At 41.3% G+C, this 19,906-nt stretch overlaps 1 protein-coding gene across 1 annotated transcript in view; it reads right to left on the minus strand.

Annotated features, from left to right (window-relative positions):
* Positions 1–19,906, minus strand: part of KLHL29 (kelch like family member 29) — a 1,145,580-nt gene that overhangs the window by 804,390 nt on the left and 321,284 nt on the right. Inside the window, exon 3 of the mRNA XM_082249639.1 lies at positions 2,609–2,926. Coding sequence (XP_082105765.1) covers positions 2,609–2,866 — 258 coding nt within the window. The 5' untranslated portion in view covers positions 2,867–2,926. The remainder of the gene's footprint in view (positions 1–2,608; positions 2,927–19,906) is intronic.

A 19,906-nucleotide genomic window follows, 5' to 3' on the forward strand; every position in this document is an offset into this window, starting at 1 on the left:
ATTTTGCACTAGTTTTAGTAAATAAAACCTAAAGTGTGGTACAGTGAATGGTTACATTTCTTATAACTTGCAGTCCATATACAGCAGAGGGAAAAACATCCTGTACAACAGGAAAGCAAAGATAAGAATATGAAAATTGAGGTTTTTAGTGCAATGTCTATATGACTGCATATCTATCTCTGTGACTTCAGTTTTGACTTAAATAAGAGGAACCAAAATCACTAAATCCCTATTGCTTGGCAATGGCAACATTTTAAATTAAAATTATTTTTACATAGTTTCAATCACTTCTACAACAACATGATCTTGCTTCATATGAGACAAACATACTTAAAATGTAATATAGTATCCACACTAAGTAAATCTTGGATTTTAATTTCCCAGCCCATCAAATTAAATGTTTCTGCTTTAATCATTTCAGGTTATACTCAGCATTTCCTATCAAGCAAGTACAACATGATTGCTTTTTCACAATCAAAACCAACTCTAAAGAAATAAATGTAGCGGTACGTTCCTAACACTCATTAGAACTGAAAAAGCGGCTTGGAGAAGCTACAAAACTTCTTCCAAATTACAGAAGTCCAGTTCAATTTTACTAACTACTACTGGATATACCCTGACCTGGATAAATGAAACCTCCTAGACTAAATTTTGTAATGACTGCCACTTAAATAGTCTCTTACCAAAATGTGCCAATATGTCACCATAATATTACACATACTTTTATCCTAATTATTTAGGTTTGCATTTTTTCTTTTTCTTTTTTTTTTTTTGCTAAAACAAAATTTGGCAGTCCAAATAGATAAATCAAGACTTGGTTGTTTCAGCAGGAACCAAATTAATTTTGATCTGTCTATGGGCAGGCAGGTTGTACTGGATGCAACAATTGACTTCAATACAACCTGCCTGTCAGGTTTCTGGTCGCCCCGATCATTGCTGAAGGCTATAGCCACCAGCAATGATCATTTTATTCTGCTAATGGGGAAGGCTCCCCATGCTCCCCACAGGCAGAACACAATAGTGCAGCAGGAAGGGTTCCCTCATCAACAATGACTGTGTTGATGGGGAAATTTAACAATTTTTTCCACACTTTAATTCCTCATGGCTGAAGGACAGAAAATTGCTTAATGTATGACCTGCCTAACTCTGTATATCAAACCGGACATGAAAACGTGTGTTGAAGTGCAATTTAACTCACCATATGGCTTTCTCCACAGTGTAAAGGTAGAGGTAGTATTTAACAGTCAACTATTAACAAAGCTTGATTTTCCATAGACATGACAAACCAACCTCTCCAATCCTATGGAACTCCTTACCCCAATCTGTCTGATTATCTGCTACTCTATTAGCTTTTAGATGATCCCTGAAAACCCTCCTCTTCACAGAAGCCTATCCTACCCACACCTAACAACTATACTTCAATTTTCTCCATCAGCTCATTCCCCACAGTTATTGCCTTTTGTTTCACTTGACCCTCCCTTCTAGATTGTAAGCTCTAACGAGCAGGGCTGTCCAATTGTTCACCTTTATATTGTAAAGTGCTGTGCAAACTGTTGGCGCTATATAAATCCTGTATAATAAAAATAATAATAATAATAATAATAATAATACCCAACATCAGAATCAGAGTAACATCAGTTTCAGGTAAATGCTGGCAAACTTAAGCCTTTACCTCTTGGGGACTGTGGAGTCATCTTTCCACCCCTACAGTTCCTAGCTTCATTCACCCTCCCTGGTCTTTGCAAGATAATTCCACTACAGAGGTGATAACCCCCTTAAAAAAACATGGGGTCCACATGATATATAAAAAGGTAATAAATGATTCAGTCTACTAGGATCCACATATAAATCAAAAGGCAGAATCACTTTTAAATAGGAAAAATTGACAGGGTTTACTTAAATTCAAACTCCTGACCCAACCCTACTCAATGTCGTAGAGTTCCCCTGTTGCTCTATTCACTCTTCACAGCCACTGCAAAATAACTAGTGCTTCAGATATGGGTGGCTAATCACTAGACCTAAACAATGTCACATGATATAGAAGTTGGCACCATCACCCCTGTATAAGCTAGAATACCAACTAACCTGAAGCTTAAACAGTGAATTTTATGGTTGCTATGACAGTGAAAAAGGGAGCACTGTCAGTAGTGTCAGGGGGTCAGAAGTGGGCATTAGGAAAACTCTACCACTTTGACTCTTCAATGGGTAAAAAAAACTTTAAGTTCATCTCTGAAAAATGCTACCTAGCAGTGGGGGTGCCCCTGCATTGCAAGGGTTTAATGGGCATTAAGGTCCAGGCTGCGGTTTTACTTACCCAATCCTCAGCTCCCCCCGCAGCCAGCAGTCTCCTCTACGACCCTACCCAGACAACCTGTGACCACCTGGGGCTGCGGGGATGGGCTTAGGAATGTAAAGGAAGCCTATGGAAGAGGAAAATTGGGTAAGTAAAACTAGAGCTCTTGATCTAAATGAGCATTTAACACTTGTATTGTGGGGGCAGCCCCAGTGCAAGGGAACATTCTCTCATTCCCTGTAGTTCAGCCTTGAAAACAAAAAAAAAATCAGATGTTCCCTTCTAAAGCAGTCATTTAAAAGAAACACTTCTTACTTTGGATGCAGAAGCAGCAGCTGGATTGCTGGCATTGCTTGTCACCGCATCGCTGCCAACCGTGGTAGCAGCAGTAGATGTTGGCGTAGGAAGACGAGATGGTACAATGGGCAGAGGCAGTAGTCCAGGCCTGTTGTTGCCATTTCCATTGACTGTACTGTTGACGTTACTTGTGTTCATGTGGTTGCCGTTCGAACTCCACTCCCATCTCTCCCAGCCACCGCAAAAGTCCCTTTCGAAACGGCTGTGCCGCGACATCCTTGCCACCAGCTCGCGGGCGGCTGCCTCCCTCTTCAGTCCTTTTTCTACAAAGAGCACCTGAAATGTTAAAAGGAGGATTATATAAACCTGAACAGTTTAAATGAGAAGCCTTATTTATAGGTGAGTTCTATATGATAATTGATATGAAATCGCAGCATGCCCACTGAGTATAATGAGGGGGAAAAACTCTTATTTCCTTTACTATATAGCTGTGTAATTATTAGAAAATGAAAGTTCGCTCTTTGAAAAGCAAAAAAAGAAAAAGTTCAGAAAGCAACTTGCAGCACTTCCTGCTGTTTTCATTTAGAAAATAATAAATCCTAAACCAATTACTCTTTGGTTGTCTTTTATAGCAGAATTGTAAACCACTAGATTAACCGCGTCGCTGGTATCGAGAGACAAAGGAATCTGTGATAGAACCCCGGTTAAATTTACTAAATACAATTACGGTATGGATTGGCTTCCACGGTATAACGAAGGGGCATTCAGCACCATAATATGGTAATGGCTCTATTTTGTTATCACCGCAATGTGGTCATTAATGGTCTGCATACTACCGTATACATTTAATCATTTTCACAGCCACTGTGACGTTCATTTAAAATTAACTGTGAGACGAGACATCTGGTTTATTTTAGCTCATTTGTAACAGGAACAGCAAGGCAGACATTGTAACTACTGTTTATTAAAACGCAATTATCGCTTAAAGGGTCAGTCTGCTAAAAAGGAGGATATTGGCCATAGCTAAGGCCTGGGGAGATTAGTCACCTGTTGGCCTATTTCATGTTGTAACGTCTGGCTGCTCCGATTCCACTCACTTGACTTACTCCCAGTAAAAACGGGAGTGTTCCCACTCTTCTGGCTGTATTCCCCAAATAATTTAAGTAAAAATGACACCAAAGAAAGTGGAAACACCTGTTACTTAGAGTGTATCTAAAGCTCAAACTATTTTTTGGATAAAGTGCTAGGGAATTAAAGCATCTCAGGTTTTTATTGCTGTCTTTGTCCCTATGGTGTCCATCTATCTACATCTATCTCCTTGTCAATCCATCCACCCATAAAATAATTGTAACAACTTCTCTCTTTTCGTTTTATATATTTTTATTCTTGGAAAATAAACGTTCCCTGACAAAGTTATACACAGGAATAAAATCCGTCTGACGGTCTATCTGTCCACAGTGGGTATAGAAAAGATTCACCCCCCCCCCTTTATTATAATCACATTTTGTTGCTTTGCAGCCTGAAATGAAGACAGACACAGTTTTTGTTTTATCCAGCAACTTATAACATCCAAGTGAAAGATATAACACCAACACGTCAGAAGAAAATTAAAAAAGAATCAAAAACAGAATCACTGGGTTGGAAAAAGGATCACCTCTTTGTGTCAGTATTTTCTTGAGCCACCTTTTGCTTTACTTACAGTCTTTAGTCTGGGATATGTCTCTACTAACTTTGCACATCTAAACTTTGCAAACTTCTGCCCACTCTTCTTTCAGAACTGCTCAAGTTCAGTAAAATTTGATGGTGACTGTTTGTGGACTGCAGTCTTCAAGTCATTCTACAGATTTTCAATATGGTTTAAGTCTGGTCTCCATGCAAGGACATTCACCTTTTTCTCCTTCAACCACTGTGTGGTAATTTTTGCTGTGTGCTTTGGGTCATTGTAATGTTGAAAGGTAAACCTTCTTGCCATTGACAACTTTCTGGCAGAGGGCAGCAAATTTAAGAATTTGATGGTATTTTGCCATTTCCATTTTTCCTTCTATCCTGACAGGTGCTCCAGTCCCTGCTGCAGATAAACAACCCCATAACAGTATATTACCACCTCCATGCTTTACTGTAGGAATAATGTTATTTAGATGGTGAGCTGTATTGGATTTTTGCCAGATGTATCGTTTGGCATTGTGACCAAATAATTAAATTTTAGTGTCATCGGACCATAACACCTTTTTGCCATGTGGCCTCAGAATCTTCGAGGTGTGTTTTGGCAAAGCTCAGTCGTGACTGCACGTGACCTTCAGGAGAGGCTTTTTCCTTGTAACCCCCCCCCCCCCATACAAGTCACATTTGTGGAGAATTTGTGATATTGTCACATGCACACGATGACCACTCTTTGTCATAAATTCCTGAAACATCTTCAGTGTAGTTGTAGGCCTCTTGGTAGCATCTCTGACTAGTTTCATCCTGACTCTTTCATCCAGTTTGGAGCGATGTCCCAATCCACGGAAGGTCTGTGTTCTATCAAATGCTTTAACTTTCTTACTAATGGTTCACTGTGGTTCCAGGCATTGATAAAGCCTTTGAAATTTTTGTTGGATCCATCTCCTGACTTGTGCCTATCCACCACTTTATCCCGGAGATCTTTTGACAGGGCCTTGTCACCCATAGTTGACTGCTTGCTTCAGTTGCACTACAAGGGACTTAAATGCTCCAGGAATGCTCTTTTAATGCTGAGCTAATCAAAATGACCACAGTTGATCACAGTTGATAGTCAAATGACTTTGTGTGCCATTGAGAAAATGATTAGCTACACCTGATTGAGTTTACAGGTCATTTTTAGGAAGGGGTGATCCTTTTTACAACTCAGTGATTCTGTTTTTGAGTAAAAAAAAAAATAAAATAAAAAATTCTGACGGTGTTATATCGTTCATTTGGATGTTATAAGTTGCACTGAGAAAATACAGCTGGGTTAGGCAAAAACTGTGTCTGCCTTCATTTTAGGCTACAAAGCAACATAACGTGATTATTTTAAAGGGGATGATTATTTTCTATACCAACTCTATCTATCTATCTATCTATCTATCTATCTATCTATCTATCTATCTATCTATCTATCTATCTATCTATCTATCTATCCAGGGCTTTTTTATCAGAAAATAGGTACAAGAACTCAACCACAAGCCCCCCATACCCCCCCCCCCCCTCAAGCCCCCATCTATCTATCTGCAGTAATAGTACCCATTCATGTCTGCCTGTGTATTTATTGTTATAATTGGTAAAAATAACCTGGCCAATTTTTCAACAATACAACTAAAAAAAAGTTGTGAATATTTTATAGATGGATAGACAAGATGTAGATATCTTGTCTATTCATCTATCAATTATTCACAACTTCTTTTTAGTTGTAGTGTTGAAAAATAAAAGTTCTCTGACAAAGTTAAAAACAGGAATAAAATCTCTTAATTTCTAGAATAAAATCGCATTCTTGGTATGTTTAAATAGAACAGATGTCTCCACCCCATGCTTCCCATATGTACAAGGGAGACTGCTGAGAATTTGGACATGATCTATACCCGGGAACTTGTGTACAAGCCCTGAGGTGGAATGTCTTAACGCAGTCGTTGCTTCTGCTCACGGCATAAATTTCTGAACGGAATCTGAGCCCAATAAGAACGGCAGAACCACACAACAAATGGCAAACTTTATCTAGCTCTAACATTCCCATCCTAGTTACAAGGATCATACAAATGAGAATTTGACTTTAAGTGCCTGCAGACCAAGAACTATTTCTGTGAAAAACACTGCACATTTATAAAGGATTTCTATGACTCCTGCTTCTTATGAAGTTGTATAATGACATTGAATTTCCTTTTTTCTTTTTCAAGGATGCAAAACACTCTAATAGCAAATGAATTGTCAGTGAAAACAAATGCGATTCGCCAATTGAAACCCCCTGAAATGAATAAAGCGCACTCTGCAATAATACGTCCTATTGTCACTTTTCATAGGAGTGTGAGTTCTTTATAGAAACATATGCTGTGATATAAATGAAAACAAAAGCAGTTGCTCTCAAATCCTGCCATTGTTCCTTCTCCATCTTTCACACTCTCTGCCTGTATATTTGCTTTGCTTGTTTTAGTGATCCTCCATTTTTTTTCATGAATCCTCGCACTGTTTTGTTCTCGTCTACTTATTCTTACGGGGTTGTCATTGGTTGGGTGTCCATAAATGGCACCCCTAGGTGTACAACAGCTGCTGGAGTCATCCTAATCTCAGGATAAAAGCAGTCATGCTCTCATTCAAATAAAACTTCAGTTTCTTCTTTCTCTATTTAGTTTACTTGCATTTATTTTCCCCTTCTTTCTTTTCTAGCAACTAGCTAAACACACAGATGAAATATATGTATGGCAAGGAAACAACAAAAAAAGAAGCAATGGACTGTTGAGCTTATCTCTCTGCCACTCTGCTCCCTCCTCCTATCAGCATGCTCCTTGCACTGCCGCTTACTGTAATTGATTGGCTTCTTGTGCTGTTTCTCCATCCTCCACTCTCACTCTGCTGTGCAGTATTATAGGGGATCCCCAGTGGGGATCTTAGCTACACTGCACCATATCCTGTTTGAACAATCCCCAGTACTGCGTTCCCTGTTCCCGGACTCCATGACACAGTCAATGATAATACCCTGATTACATTTGGTGTCTCCTTTTAACCCCCATAGCCCCAATTTCACTGACACACTTCTGCTTCATTTTCAGCATCCTCCTTGTGTTACTAGTGCACATACTGCCTGCTGTCATACCGTCTGTACTCCTCTAGTGCACATACTGCCTGCTGTCATACCCTCTGTAATCCTCTAGTGCACATACTGCCTGCTGTTATACCCTCTGCACTCCTCTACTGCACAAACTGCCCACTGTCATACCCTCTGTACTCCTCTAGTGCACATACTGCCTGCTGTCGTACCCTCTGTACTCCTCTAGTGCACATACTGCCCATGGTCATACCCTCTGTAATCCTCTAGTGCACATACTGCCTGCTGTCATACCCTCTGTACTCCTCTAGTGCACATACTGCCTGCTGTCATACCCTCTGTAATCCTCTAATGCACATACTGCCTGCTGTTATACCCTCTGTACTCCTCTACTGCACAAACTGCCCACTGTCATACCCTCTGTACTCCTCTAGTGCACATACTGCCCATGGTCATACCCTCTGTACTCCTCTAGTGCACATACTGCCCATGGTCATACCCTCTGTACTCCTCTAGTGCACATATTGCCTGCTGTCATACCCTCTGTACTCCTCTAGTGCACATACTGCCTGCTGTCATACCCTCTGTAATCCTCTAGTGCACATACTGCCTGCTGTCATACCCTCTGTACTCCTCTAGTGCACATACTGCCTGCTGTCATACCCTCTGTAATCCTCTAATGCACATACTGCCTGCTGTCATACCCTCTGTAATCCTCTAATGCACATACTGCCTGCTGTTATACTCTCTGTACTCCTCTACTGCACAAACTGCCCATGGTCATACCCTCTGTACTCCTCTAGTGCACATACTGCCCATGGTCATACCCTCTGTACTCCTCTAGTGCACATACTGCCTGCAGTCATACCCTCTGTACTACTCTAGTGCACATACTCCCTGCTGTCATACCCTCTGTACTCTTCTAGTGACAATACTGCCCACTGTCATGCCCTCTGTACTCCTCTAGTGCACATACTGCCTGCTATCATACCCTCTGTACTCCTCTAGAGCACATACTGCCTGTTGTAATACCCTCTGTTTTCCTATAGTGCACATACTGCCTGCCTGCTGTTGTACCCTCTGTACTCCTCTAGTGCACATACTGCCTGCTGTCATACCCTCTGTACTCCTCTAGTGCACATACTGCCTGCTGTCGTACCCTCTGTACTCCTCTAGTGCACAAACTGCCCACTGTCATACCCTCTGTACTCCTCTAGTGCACATACTGCCTGCTGTCATACCCTCTGTACTCCTCTAGTGCACATACTGCCTGCTGTCGTACCCTCTGTACTCCTATAGTGCACCTACTGCCTGCCTGCTGTTGTACCCTCTGTACTCCTCTAGTGCACATACTGCCTGCTGTAATACCCTCTGTACTCCTCTAGTGCACATACTGCCTGCTGTCGTACCCTCTGTACTCCTCTAGTGCACAAACTGCCCACTGTCATACCCTCTGTACTCCTCTAGTGCACATACTGCCTGCTGTCATACCCTCTGTACTCCTCTAGTGCACATACTGCCTGCTGTCATACCCTCTGTAATCCTCTAGTGCACATACTGCCTGCTGTCGTACCCTCTGTACTCCTCTAGTGCACATACTGCCTATTGTGTTACCCTCTGTACTCCTCTTCTCCACAGATTTCCCACTGTTATATCCACCACACCTCACTCCTGCAGATACTGCCGTTTTAATACCCTCTGCACTCCTCTCCTGCACATACTGTCCATTGTCATACCTTACGTATTCCTCTCCTGCACATATTGCCCACTGTCATAGCCTCTGTACTCCTCTTCTCCACAGACTGCCCACTGTTAAATCCACCACACCCTACTCCTGCACATACTGCCGACTGTCATACCCTCTGCACTCCTCTCTTGCATATGCTGCCCGCTGTCATTACCATTACCACCAAATAAAGGGCCCAATTTGTCCTGAAAAAAAAAAAAGATATAATCTACCTGAATGCACAAAGTAGTTGTGATATGTACAGGTTTACTAATACATGTCAAGTTTCAAAATTGGGCTTAGGCATTAAAGGCACTAAGATCTGCTTTACCCTTAGGTGCGCAGGGGTTAATATATATATATATATATATATATATATATTAATATAGATATTAGTATTATATATTATTTATTAGTATTATTTAATATTTATATAAATTGTGATTGTGGGAAAGGGCGAGGTGATTGATGGACATAGCGTCCATCAATCACCTCGCCTTTCCCACAATCACAGTTGGGGAGCAAAGGCTGGCCCATGTAGTCCAATCCAGTAGGACAGCCACTGTAAGCTCCAATTGCTGGATCCAACAGAAAGGTGTCAGAACACACAGTGCATTACATTTTGTTGTGTATGGGGCTGCATAACCACAGATCGGTCAGGGTGCCCATGCTGACTCTTGTCCACAGCCTAAAGAGCCTACAATGGGCATGTTAGAATCAGAACTGGACCACAGAGCAACTAAAAAAGGTGGCTTGGTGCTGCGAATCACGTTTTCCTTTAAATCGTGTGGGGTGGGTGTGTGTTACTTGCCTGGAGAAGAAATGGCACCAGGTTGCACTGATTCATGGAGGCCCAACCTCGCAACTTACGGGAAGTAAAGGATCTGCTGCTGACAGCTTGGTGCCAGATACCACAGCATACCTTCAGAGGTCTAGTGGAGTCCATAGTTCAACGGGTCAGGGCTGTTTTTGTGGCAAAAGAGGTACCTACTTAATATTAGGTGGGTGGTTAATGTTATGTCTGATTGGTGCATATGCAAATAGAAGGTGGCACAGTAAAGGTGGCTTAGAGTGTTTGCCAGTCCAAAACTTGACCTGGGGCTATAGCAATGGCACTGTTTCTAAATAATATGAATCCTGTATTTGACATTGTAGCACATCACAAATCTTTTAAAATCAAACAGAAAGTAAAATTCATCTATAAGTGATCACGGTGATTAAGCTATTTGCATTATTAAAAAAATAAATCTTGCAAACAAAATTGCAAATATTCACATTCAAACCATGTACATAGCACCCTGTGTGATGGACGATGACACAATAGCATGCTGTAAAACCATCAACATTCCCTCCAATTAACAGCCACACAGTGCTGTCTCTGTATTTCACATAAACGAAAATAACTCTTGAAAAAAAGACGGTCACGCTCTGTATTTCTTTATATGTTCACATTTTAGGTACGCATTATTTATAGCCGAGTAAGAAATAAAATTAACCAAGCTGAAATGTGATTCGAGATGTAATAAGAGAAAGTGCACACGACAGAAGGAAAGAAGGAGGTAGGAGATAAGGTCTTCTCCTTACATTATGCCATATGTTACATTTTTTTTTTCTTTTTTTAATCTAAGAAAAATAGTAGGAGTGTAAATATTGCACGTAAACATGCCAGAGCTCTGTTATATCATGCTGGGAATTACCATTTCTGCCAATCTATCTTCCACCCGAACATCAAACCATGTATAGGTTATATACATGGTTAATTACATGGAAATGTTAGAACTTTGTTATATTATTTGATGCAAAATAACGTATTATCTTTTTTTTCATACATATGTGATTAAATAGTGTAAATAAATATACCAGTATCAGTGTACTAATATACTTATTTTAGGCCCTGAGAGACAGATGCTTGTAGTTTTTGCCACAAGGCAGTATCACTATGTTAAGACCCGCCACTCCCACATGAGTTAAAAAAGAATACCCTACACCAGGAGTCCCCAAATTCTTCAACTCAGTAACCCTTTCATGAAGTTTTACATTTTTCATTGATCCCCCAAACATTTATTACATGGAAATGGTTCATTCTTTTATTTTTAAATACAAATCATACAAACATTAGATAATATTGTTGTGAATACTGTGGACACTTCCCCATGGTATCATCAGATGTCATTATGGCTAATACAATGCTGGACTAAATGCATTACAAATCAGTTCTTTGGTACCATACCTATTGCTTATGGGTGTACTCATTGGCTCTCCAACATTGTTTAAGGTGGGTACATTTACTGGCTCTCCAACAGAGTTGAGGTGGTATACTCACTGGCTGGCTCTCCAACAGAATAAGGGTGGGTGTACTCACTGGCTCTGCAGCAGCGTTGATGTTGTTGCACACAGGCTCTCCAACAGAGTTGAGGTAGGTGTACTCACAGGCTGGCTCTCCAACATGGTTGATGTGGTTGCAATCATTGGCTCTCCAACAGAGTTGAGGTGGGTATACTCACTGGCTCTCTAAAAGAGTTAAGGTAGGTGTACTCACTGGCTGGCTCTCCAACAGAGTTAAGATTGGCGTACTCACTGGCTCTCCAACAGAGTTGAGGTGGGAATACTCACTGGCTCTCTAAAAGAGTTAAGGTAGGTGTACTCACTGGCTGGCTCTCCAACAGAGTTAAGATTGGCGTACTCACTGGCTCTCCAACAGAGTTGATGTGGTTGCAATCACTTTCTCTCCAACAGACTTAATGTGTTGCATTAACTGGCTCTCCGACAGACATGATGTGGTTGCTCTTACTGGCTCTCCAACAAACTTCATGTGGTTGCACTCACTGGGTCTTCAACAGAGTTGATCTGGTTGCACTTACTGGCTGGCTCTCAAATAGAGTTGAGGTGGGTGTACTCACTGGCTCACTAACAGAGTTTAAAGTATGTATACTTTCTTAAAGGGGTGGTGGAGAATACACTCAGAGCAAGAAGTAAACAGATACATACTGTATATCCCTCTCAAAAGGGGAGAGTGAAAGGTCACAGACAAAACAAAGCACACTGGTAATTGAGGCCAGTAATGACATAAAGCGGATGTCCAAACCCTGACCATCCCAACCCTGAATAACACTAACTGTCTGTTAGCCACCTCAACTTCAAGACAATGAACTGGGTGGATCTTTACAGAGACCTCAAAAGGCAAAATAACTAAATCAGCCTTCCATTATTTATTGACCACCTATTGATCCACAGCCACTTACTAAGTATGTTTGGCCTAGTAGCTGAGTATATGCACACTCGTACTGCAGCAGAGGAGGTGGCTGCCAATCCCATGTAGAAGGTCCTGCAGGCTCGTGTAAAATGGTCCCTGTGGCAGGCTCTCTCATCATGTCAGACTTTGGTAACAAAATATCTGTTTTGTCCCCGATTTCTTATAATATAACAGCCCCAGACAACAAAACAATCTCTGGTCCATAGCAGTCTCCAAAAACACTGCAGTTATATGCAAAAACTGTATCATGAAAGTTTCTGTTCACACAGCCTATTCTCCAAAAACGTGAGTTTCTTCTGACAGCAGTCTCTGGTAAGTTGGTGGCACTCTCTTGTAATAAATACATGGCAGCCTTGAGGGTTCTGATTTTCAGGCTCTTGTCACTAATCAGAAAACATTGATTGACTCTGGTACCTGTAACATGACATCTCTCGAATATAGTTGTCAACATGTCACAACTATTATAAAAAACACTTGGCTGTTGAAGTGGTGCACATATGGGTTCTGTTAGGAAGCAATCACTTTAAAGCTTTAGTTCCTGCAGTTTAGTTTTTCTATTGGTGGAGATGCACATTGCAAAGTTGGCCTCAACTCAAAAGTGAATATTTGCTATGTTATAAAGAACATCTGGAGCTGGTCATTGTGCCTAAGCAATACTCTGAAAATGTACCTTTTGTTTAGATTTCCTCCTGAGAAAAAAGCTGTGAACTTCCTGGTTTGTGAAGGTGCCTGGACACTCTTGTGCCTTCAACCCCATAGCTATCTGCAGTTCTGCTTCCCACTGCTAGTCTCAAAAGATTGCATGATATCACTACTGTGCTACCAACTGTTCTCCTTGCTGGAAGCTCTGATATGGGGAAGAAAAGTCCTGAGCCTACCAAGATGGCCACCTCTACACAGAGACATAGTGCAGAACAAGTCATGGTAAGTCAGTAACTTGTTTGGAGACAGCTTTAGTTCCTCTTTATTATCAAACCCCTAAAAAATATAGGAACTACTGCTACTGAATAGTTTTAAAGGTAGTCTAAGGTTGCCTTTCTTTACTACTTCATATTTTGTCATATTTTAAATTCACTGGAAGATTGCATGCTCCATATAGCAATGAAACCAGTCCTAGTAACACATCTCCTCCAATATACACTGTTTGGTCTCACCAGGACCATGTGCTGCTGTAATAATAATTTTTACCATTCATCCATTCTACTTGGTGCATATATGTCTCAAAATGTGCCCATGTTGCTTATACATACTAGCCAAGATATTTTAACTGTCACTTTTCTTGTGCAATTGGAAAACGAATGAGCTGATTGGCTGTAACAATGGGGACGCTTTGCATTCCTTTGCATTAGTATTTCCAAACAAATGTTTGACAATCTTAAGTTGCATTTCCACACATGACCTGCAAATGATCTGTCTAAAGTAACTGTAGCTGGAAACACTTGTGTCGGTATGTATAGTACAGACATCCGTGCTTATTTGACCCTTTCACTATTCAATGCATTTGAGTGTTTAGTAACAGATACTAATAATGTATGGAGAAGGAATAGCTAGGGACCTCTCCTTTCCAGGCCTCAAGTAAAACGACTCAATGGAGTGCCAGTTCCAGTTAGGAGACACTATAAGGCTAGGTTCACATTGGAGATGTCTCTAAAAAGGGTGGAGGGCAGCTAATTAGTGGCTTCAAGGCATTCACCAAATACCTCTAATGCCTGTTTTTTTTATTTTTCTCTTCACTGTCGAACGGCAATATTGAATGGAACTTACAAGCCACAATTATGAGCCACGTATTTAGCTCGCGGTTGCATGAGCGACCCCATTGACTTAAATAGGTAAATTTGAAAGGCAGCAATGCCAATCAACTCAACAAGTTATGTTAGGATGCCCGGGGGTGTTGCCTGGTTGGAGCCCGGACTGAGGTTGTTAAATACTCTCCTGCACAGGGCTTGCAGTGATGTGTGGCTTAAAGGACACCTTTCTTCCCATCCAGCTGTATGCTATATCTTAGTTGGACAGTGGGGGGCGCGGTAAAACCAAGGCTCAACCTCCTGCCCTGTAGCCACCGGCATAAGCCCAACTGTCCGTAAGTCTGATCATTCACTCAATTTACCATGTTTATCCTGCTTCATTCCTCCTCTCTGACAATGCAAGCCGATCATTCCACTCAAATTGAGTTCTCTCTATCTAGGTTGCCAACAGATTTTAGTGATGGCTGCTGATCAACCTCCATGATATATTAAAGGAAAGGCTCTACCAATCAGTATATGAGCTAGTCTGAAAAATATGGAACAGCCAACAATAAATACTTTCAGATAAATATGAAAATAATAACGGATAATTATGTACTGACTGACAACTACATTTCAGGCTTTACACTTATCACATTCTGTGCTGTACACATTTTCTCTAATATCCCGCTGTGTGCAAAACCAGCCTTGACTGCAGTAAATTACAGGTGTGCTTTAGGGCCCATTCATACCATTTCCATTGGGCTGCACTGAACTTTGCAAGGGGATTTTCCCCACAGCTTAGTGAATGACTTCCATCATCCAATCATTTGCAAGCAGAAAATATTGTTTGTTTGTTTTTTTCCTTTTATATGATTGGATAGTCTTTGCAAAGTGAAATTTCACCACATTCACTAAGCTCTGGGAAGAATTCTCTTGCAAGGTGCAACTTCCCATGCTATGTACACAGGGGGTTATTTACTAAAACTGAAGTGTGCAAAATCTGGTCCAGCTCTGCATAGATACCAAATCTGTTTCCAGATTTTATTGTCAAAGCTTACTTAAACAAGGAGAAATTAGAAGCTAATTGGCTACCATGCACAGCTGCACCAGATTCTGAGTACACCAGTTTTCAGTAAATCTCCCCCATTCTGTATTTGCCTTTAGTAGATCAACCCTACTGAGATGATTAACCCATTAAAGCTCCAGAAGATTTGACCCCTTCCTGACCAGGGCATTTTTTGCAGTTCGGCACTGCGCTTTTTTAACGGGCGATTGTGTGGACATGCAATGCTGTACGCAAACTAAATTTATATAATTTTTTGTTCACACAAATAGAGCTTTTATTTGGTGGTATTTAACCACCACTGGGATTTTTTTTTTTTGTGCTATTAAATGAAAAAAACAATATTTTTCACTTTCTGCTATTATTAATATTATTATTATACAGGATTTATAAAGCGCCAACAGTTTACACAGCGCTTTACAACTTGAGGGCAGACAGTACAACTACATTACACTTTAATATAGTAGGAATCAGAGGGCCATGCTATAAAACATATCCAATAATAATAAAAAAAAAAAAAAATTCTTAAAAAATTTAGGCCAAAATGTATTCTGCTACATGCCTTTGGTAAAAAAAAACAAAAAAACAATAAGTATATATTAATTGGTTTGTGTGAAATTTATAGTGCATACAAACAATGGTATAGATGGCGGTGATCAGCGACTTATAGTTGGACTGTGATAGTGCAGCAGACTAACTTACACTGAGTGGGAATCAACTAACTGCCCCTGACATCTCCAGTGACACTAATACAGTGATCAGTGCTAATAATATGCATTGTCACTGTATTAATTACTCTGGGTAAAAGGGAGTTAACATCTGGGACAATCAAAGGGTTAACTGTGTGCCTAGCCAGTGTTTATGTGTTGACTGTGTGCTGCTTTACTAAGGGATGTAACAGTTTATATTCAGGATGGGAGACAAAAACTGGCACATTGCCGCTGTCAGTAGAGAGATCCATGTTGTTTACATCCATAGATTTCTCTCCTGTCATCCTCTTTGCCGATCGGCAAGTCCCAGTCATTGGCCTGGGATCCGCTGATCGGCATGTACTTGAGCCAATGACATGACAGCCGAGTCTCGGCAGGCGCACGTGCCCCCTACCTGGATATGCAGAATCACATATATATATATACGTGATTGTCATGTCTCCATCATTATATTGTCATGTTATTCTTATGAGAGTTTTCACAATGTGTAATTTACTGTGTAACCTACTGTTCATGTTGTACCAGTGCCATCTAGTGGCCATTCACATATTACATATTGGAACAATATTTTTGTCCCAGTTCAGCTACCATAGCTTTCACCTATGAACTTTGGTGACATCATCTTCCCTCCATATCTTGTTTTCTACAGGAAACTCAGCTAGAGGAAACACAGCTAGTTGCATCCTCCCTCATCTTAGTTTATGGCGGCATCGCTGGTGTGTATACTCTTATGGATGCTTAACATTATCATCCTGTATCTATGTCTTGTGTAACTTACATCTTGTGCACATTTCTTGTATTTGCATTGCTATGTACAGTAATGTCTTATATGGATTGCCACATGTCAGTATACATTAGTAAGTGTATTCTCTTTTCTGTTCCACAGTTTTACCACTCTAATTTCACGTATTTCCTTGCAATAAAAGTTGAAGTTGGACCTTGCTCCTTTGTCAATGCATTGAAGGAAATCAGGGTTATACTGCCTGTCAATCTATGTACCCTCACACATAGGGAGGACAGAACAGTAAAACAGCGACCTCCTAACAAGCTAGAGACACAGTAAAGCTGCAGATTCTGCACAAGCTGATGCAAGACGCTGTGACCTCTCACAAGCTGCAGTGAAACAGCAACCGAGTACAGGTTGGACCCCGTGATACTGAACCCCACACAGTGCAAGTGTGCAAACCTGCTACCATGTCAACAAGCAAGTCTGATCCATTGGAGACAAGGTCCCACACCTCAGCCAGTTCCAGAAGCTCAAAGAGGTCAGTGAGCAGCTCCACTATTGCCATAGCCCGCGCAAAGGCTGAAGCCGCCAAAATGCGAGCAACATTTGCTGAACAAGAGAGACAATTGAAAATAGAGAAAGCACGCATGGAAGCAGCCCTAGCTGAACAATGGGCAACATTGGAAAAGCTAGAAGTGGAGAAGGAAGCTGCAGCCGCTATCGCAGAAGCAGAAGCTTTAGAGGAAGCAGCAAACTCCACAAGTGATAGACTCAGCAACATGCTTGGGCCTGAACCTGGCCATCCTGATAACATGAAACGCACTACAGACTACATACTGCAGCACTCTAAGTCAGGTGACAGTCTGCATTTAGGACCAGGAGCAGAGTCAACCCCTGCTAAAGAGCAGCAGAATCCTGTCACACGGCAAGCAACTTCTGCTGACCATTCTCCTCATGTTAAGCAAGAGAGCAGTTTTGCATACCATCATCCCTCAGTGCAACCTGAAGTAGATGGTGACTATTACAACAACAAGTTGACACCAAAAAGCTATACCAGCCCGCCGGGACCTTTACACCACAACTTATCTCCGGGTCCATCAAGCAGAAATGAAGGTATGTCAGACTTCCTTAAATTCTTTGCCCGATGTGAGCTAATAACCAAGGGGCTCTCCAAGTTTAATGACAGACCTGAAGGCTATAGATCATGGCGATCATCATTCAAGAATACGATCAGAGATCTAGATCTGTCTGCAAGTGAAGAAGTTGATCTTCTAGTCAAGTGGCTAGGAAATGAGTCAGCAGAACATGCAAAGCGGATTAGAGACATTAACATTAACTATCCATTTAGAGGGCTGAACGCCATATGGGAGAGACTTGAAGAGTGTTATGGCTCACCAGAAGTAATAGAGAACGCACTATTCCAAAGAATTCAAGATTTTCCCAAAATTCATAACAAAGGTTATCAAAAGCTTAGAGAACTAAACGATCTGCTGATGGAACTCCAAGTTGCCAAGGACGAAGGAGACTTGCAAGGTCTAGCATACTTAGATACGGCGCGTGGTGTCAACCCCATTGTACAAAAACTACCTATTAGTCTACAAGAGAAGTGGATCGCTCAAGGCTCCAAGTACAAACAGCAGTACAATGTCCAATTTCCTCCATTTTCATTCTTTGTGGACTTTGTGCACCAACAAGCAAAGACCAGAAATGATTCTAGCTTTGACTTCTCAATGTTTGACACCGCATACCCTAAACTAGGTAAACCTGTCTCACCTCGCAACCTGAAAGGTACACCTGTTGCAGTACACAAAACCAGTGTATCTCTTAAAGACTCCTCAATCAAAACTTACAGTACTACAGAGACTGAGAAGGTCCCAACAAAAGACCTGCACAGAGAGTGCCCTCTACATAAGAAACCACACTCATTGCTGAAATGCAGAGGATTTAGAGGAAAACCTCTCAGGGAACGCAAAACCTTCCTCAAGGAAAACCATATTTGCTACAGGTGTTGCGCATCTACCTCTCATCTCGCAAAAGACTGTACAGAGAACATTAAATGCTCAGAATGTGACAGTGGAGAGCATATTACAGCTTTACACCCTGGGCCACCTCCATGGACTCTCACACCTTCAGACCAGGCTGCAGAGCACGGCGGGGAGGAGAGAGATACAAAACCTCCTGAAGTGACACCCCAGTGCACCCAAGTCTGTGGAGAAGGTCTTAGTAACAAATCATGCTCTAAGATTTGTCTGGTTACAGTGTACCCCATTGGTCACAAAGAGAAAGCCATAAGGTTGTATGCCATCCTTGATGATCAAAGCAATAGATCTCTTGCTAGCTCAGCTTTCTTTGATATCTTCAGTATTAAAGGACATAACTCTTCATACTCACTTAAAACTTGTACAGGTGTGAGTGAAGAAAAAGGCAGAAGAGCTACTGGTTACCAAATCGAATCCGTAAATGGGGAAGCATCCTTGCCTCTGCCTACCCTGATCGAATGTAACCAGATTCCAAACAATAGAGAAGAGATTCCTACACCTGAGGCTGCATCGCATCATTGGCATCTGAAACCCATAGCTCATCTCATTCCTGCACTTGATCCAGAGGCTCAAATAATACTCCTGCTCGGAAGAGACATCATAAGAGTCCACAAGGTGAGAGAACAGATAAACGGTCCTCACAATTCTCCATATGCTCAGAAGCTGGACCTAGGGTGGGTCATTATAGGTGATGTCTGCTTAGGAAATGTCCACAAGCCAACCACTGTGAATTCTTTTTACACGCATACATTGGAAAATGGACGTCCATCCCTCTTTCAGCCTTGCCCTAACAAATTCCTTGTAAGAGAGAAGTCTGCAGGTATGCTATATTCGGACTTTACTGAAATCCAGAACCCTTCTTGTGGTGAAGACCTAGACCATTTAGGATGCACAGTGTTCCAGAGGACAAAAGAAGATCACAAGATAGCTCCCTCCTTTGAAGATGAGACCTTTTTAAAAATAATGGAACAAGGAATTTTCAAGGATGAAACAAACACCTGGGTTGCACCACTTCCATTCAAAACTCGGAGACGCTGTCTCCCTAACAACAGGGATCAGGCCTTAAAACGCTTCTGTTCACTTAGACGCAATTTCCAGAAAAGACCAGAGATGATGGAACATTTCTTCTTATTTATGGGCAAGATATTTGAAAACAACCATGCAGAGGTAGCTCCACCTCTGAAAGAAAAAGAAGAATGCTGGTATCTGCCAATCTTCGGTGTTTATCACCCTAAGAAGCCAGGTCAAATCCGAGTGGTGTTTGACTCCAGCTCACAATATCAGGGAGTCTCCCTCAACAATGTTCTTTTGACAGGACCAG

The sequence above is a fragment of the Pelophylax lessonae genome (assembly GCF_965119305.1).
Source record: "Pelophylax lessonae genome assembly, chromosome: 3".
Lineage (NCBI taxonomy): Eukaryota > Metazoa > Chordata > Amphibia > Anura > Ranidae > Pelophylax > Pelophylax lessonae.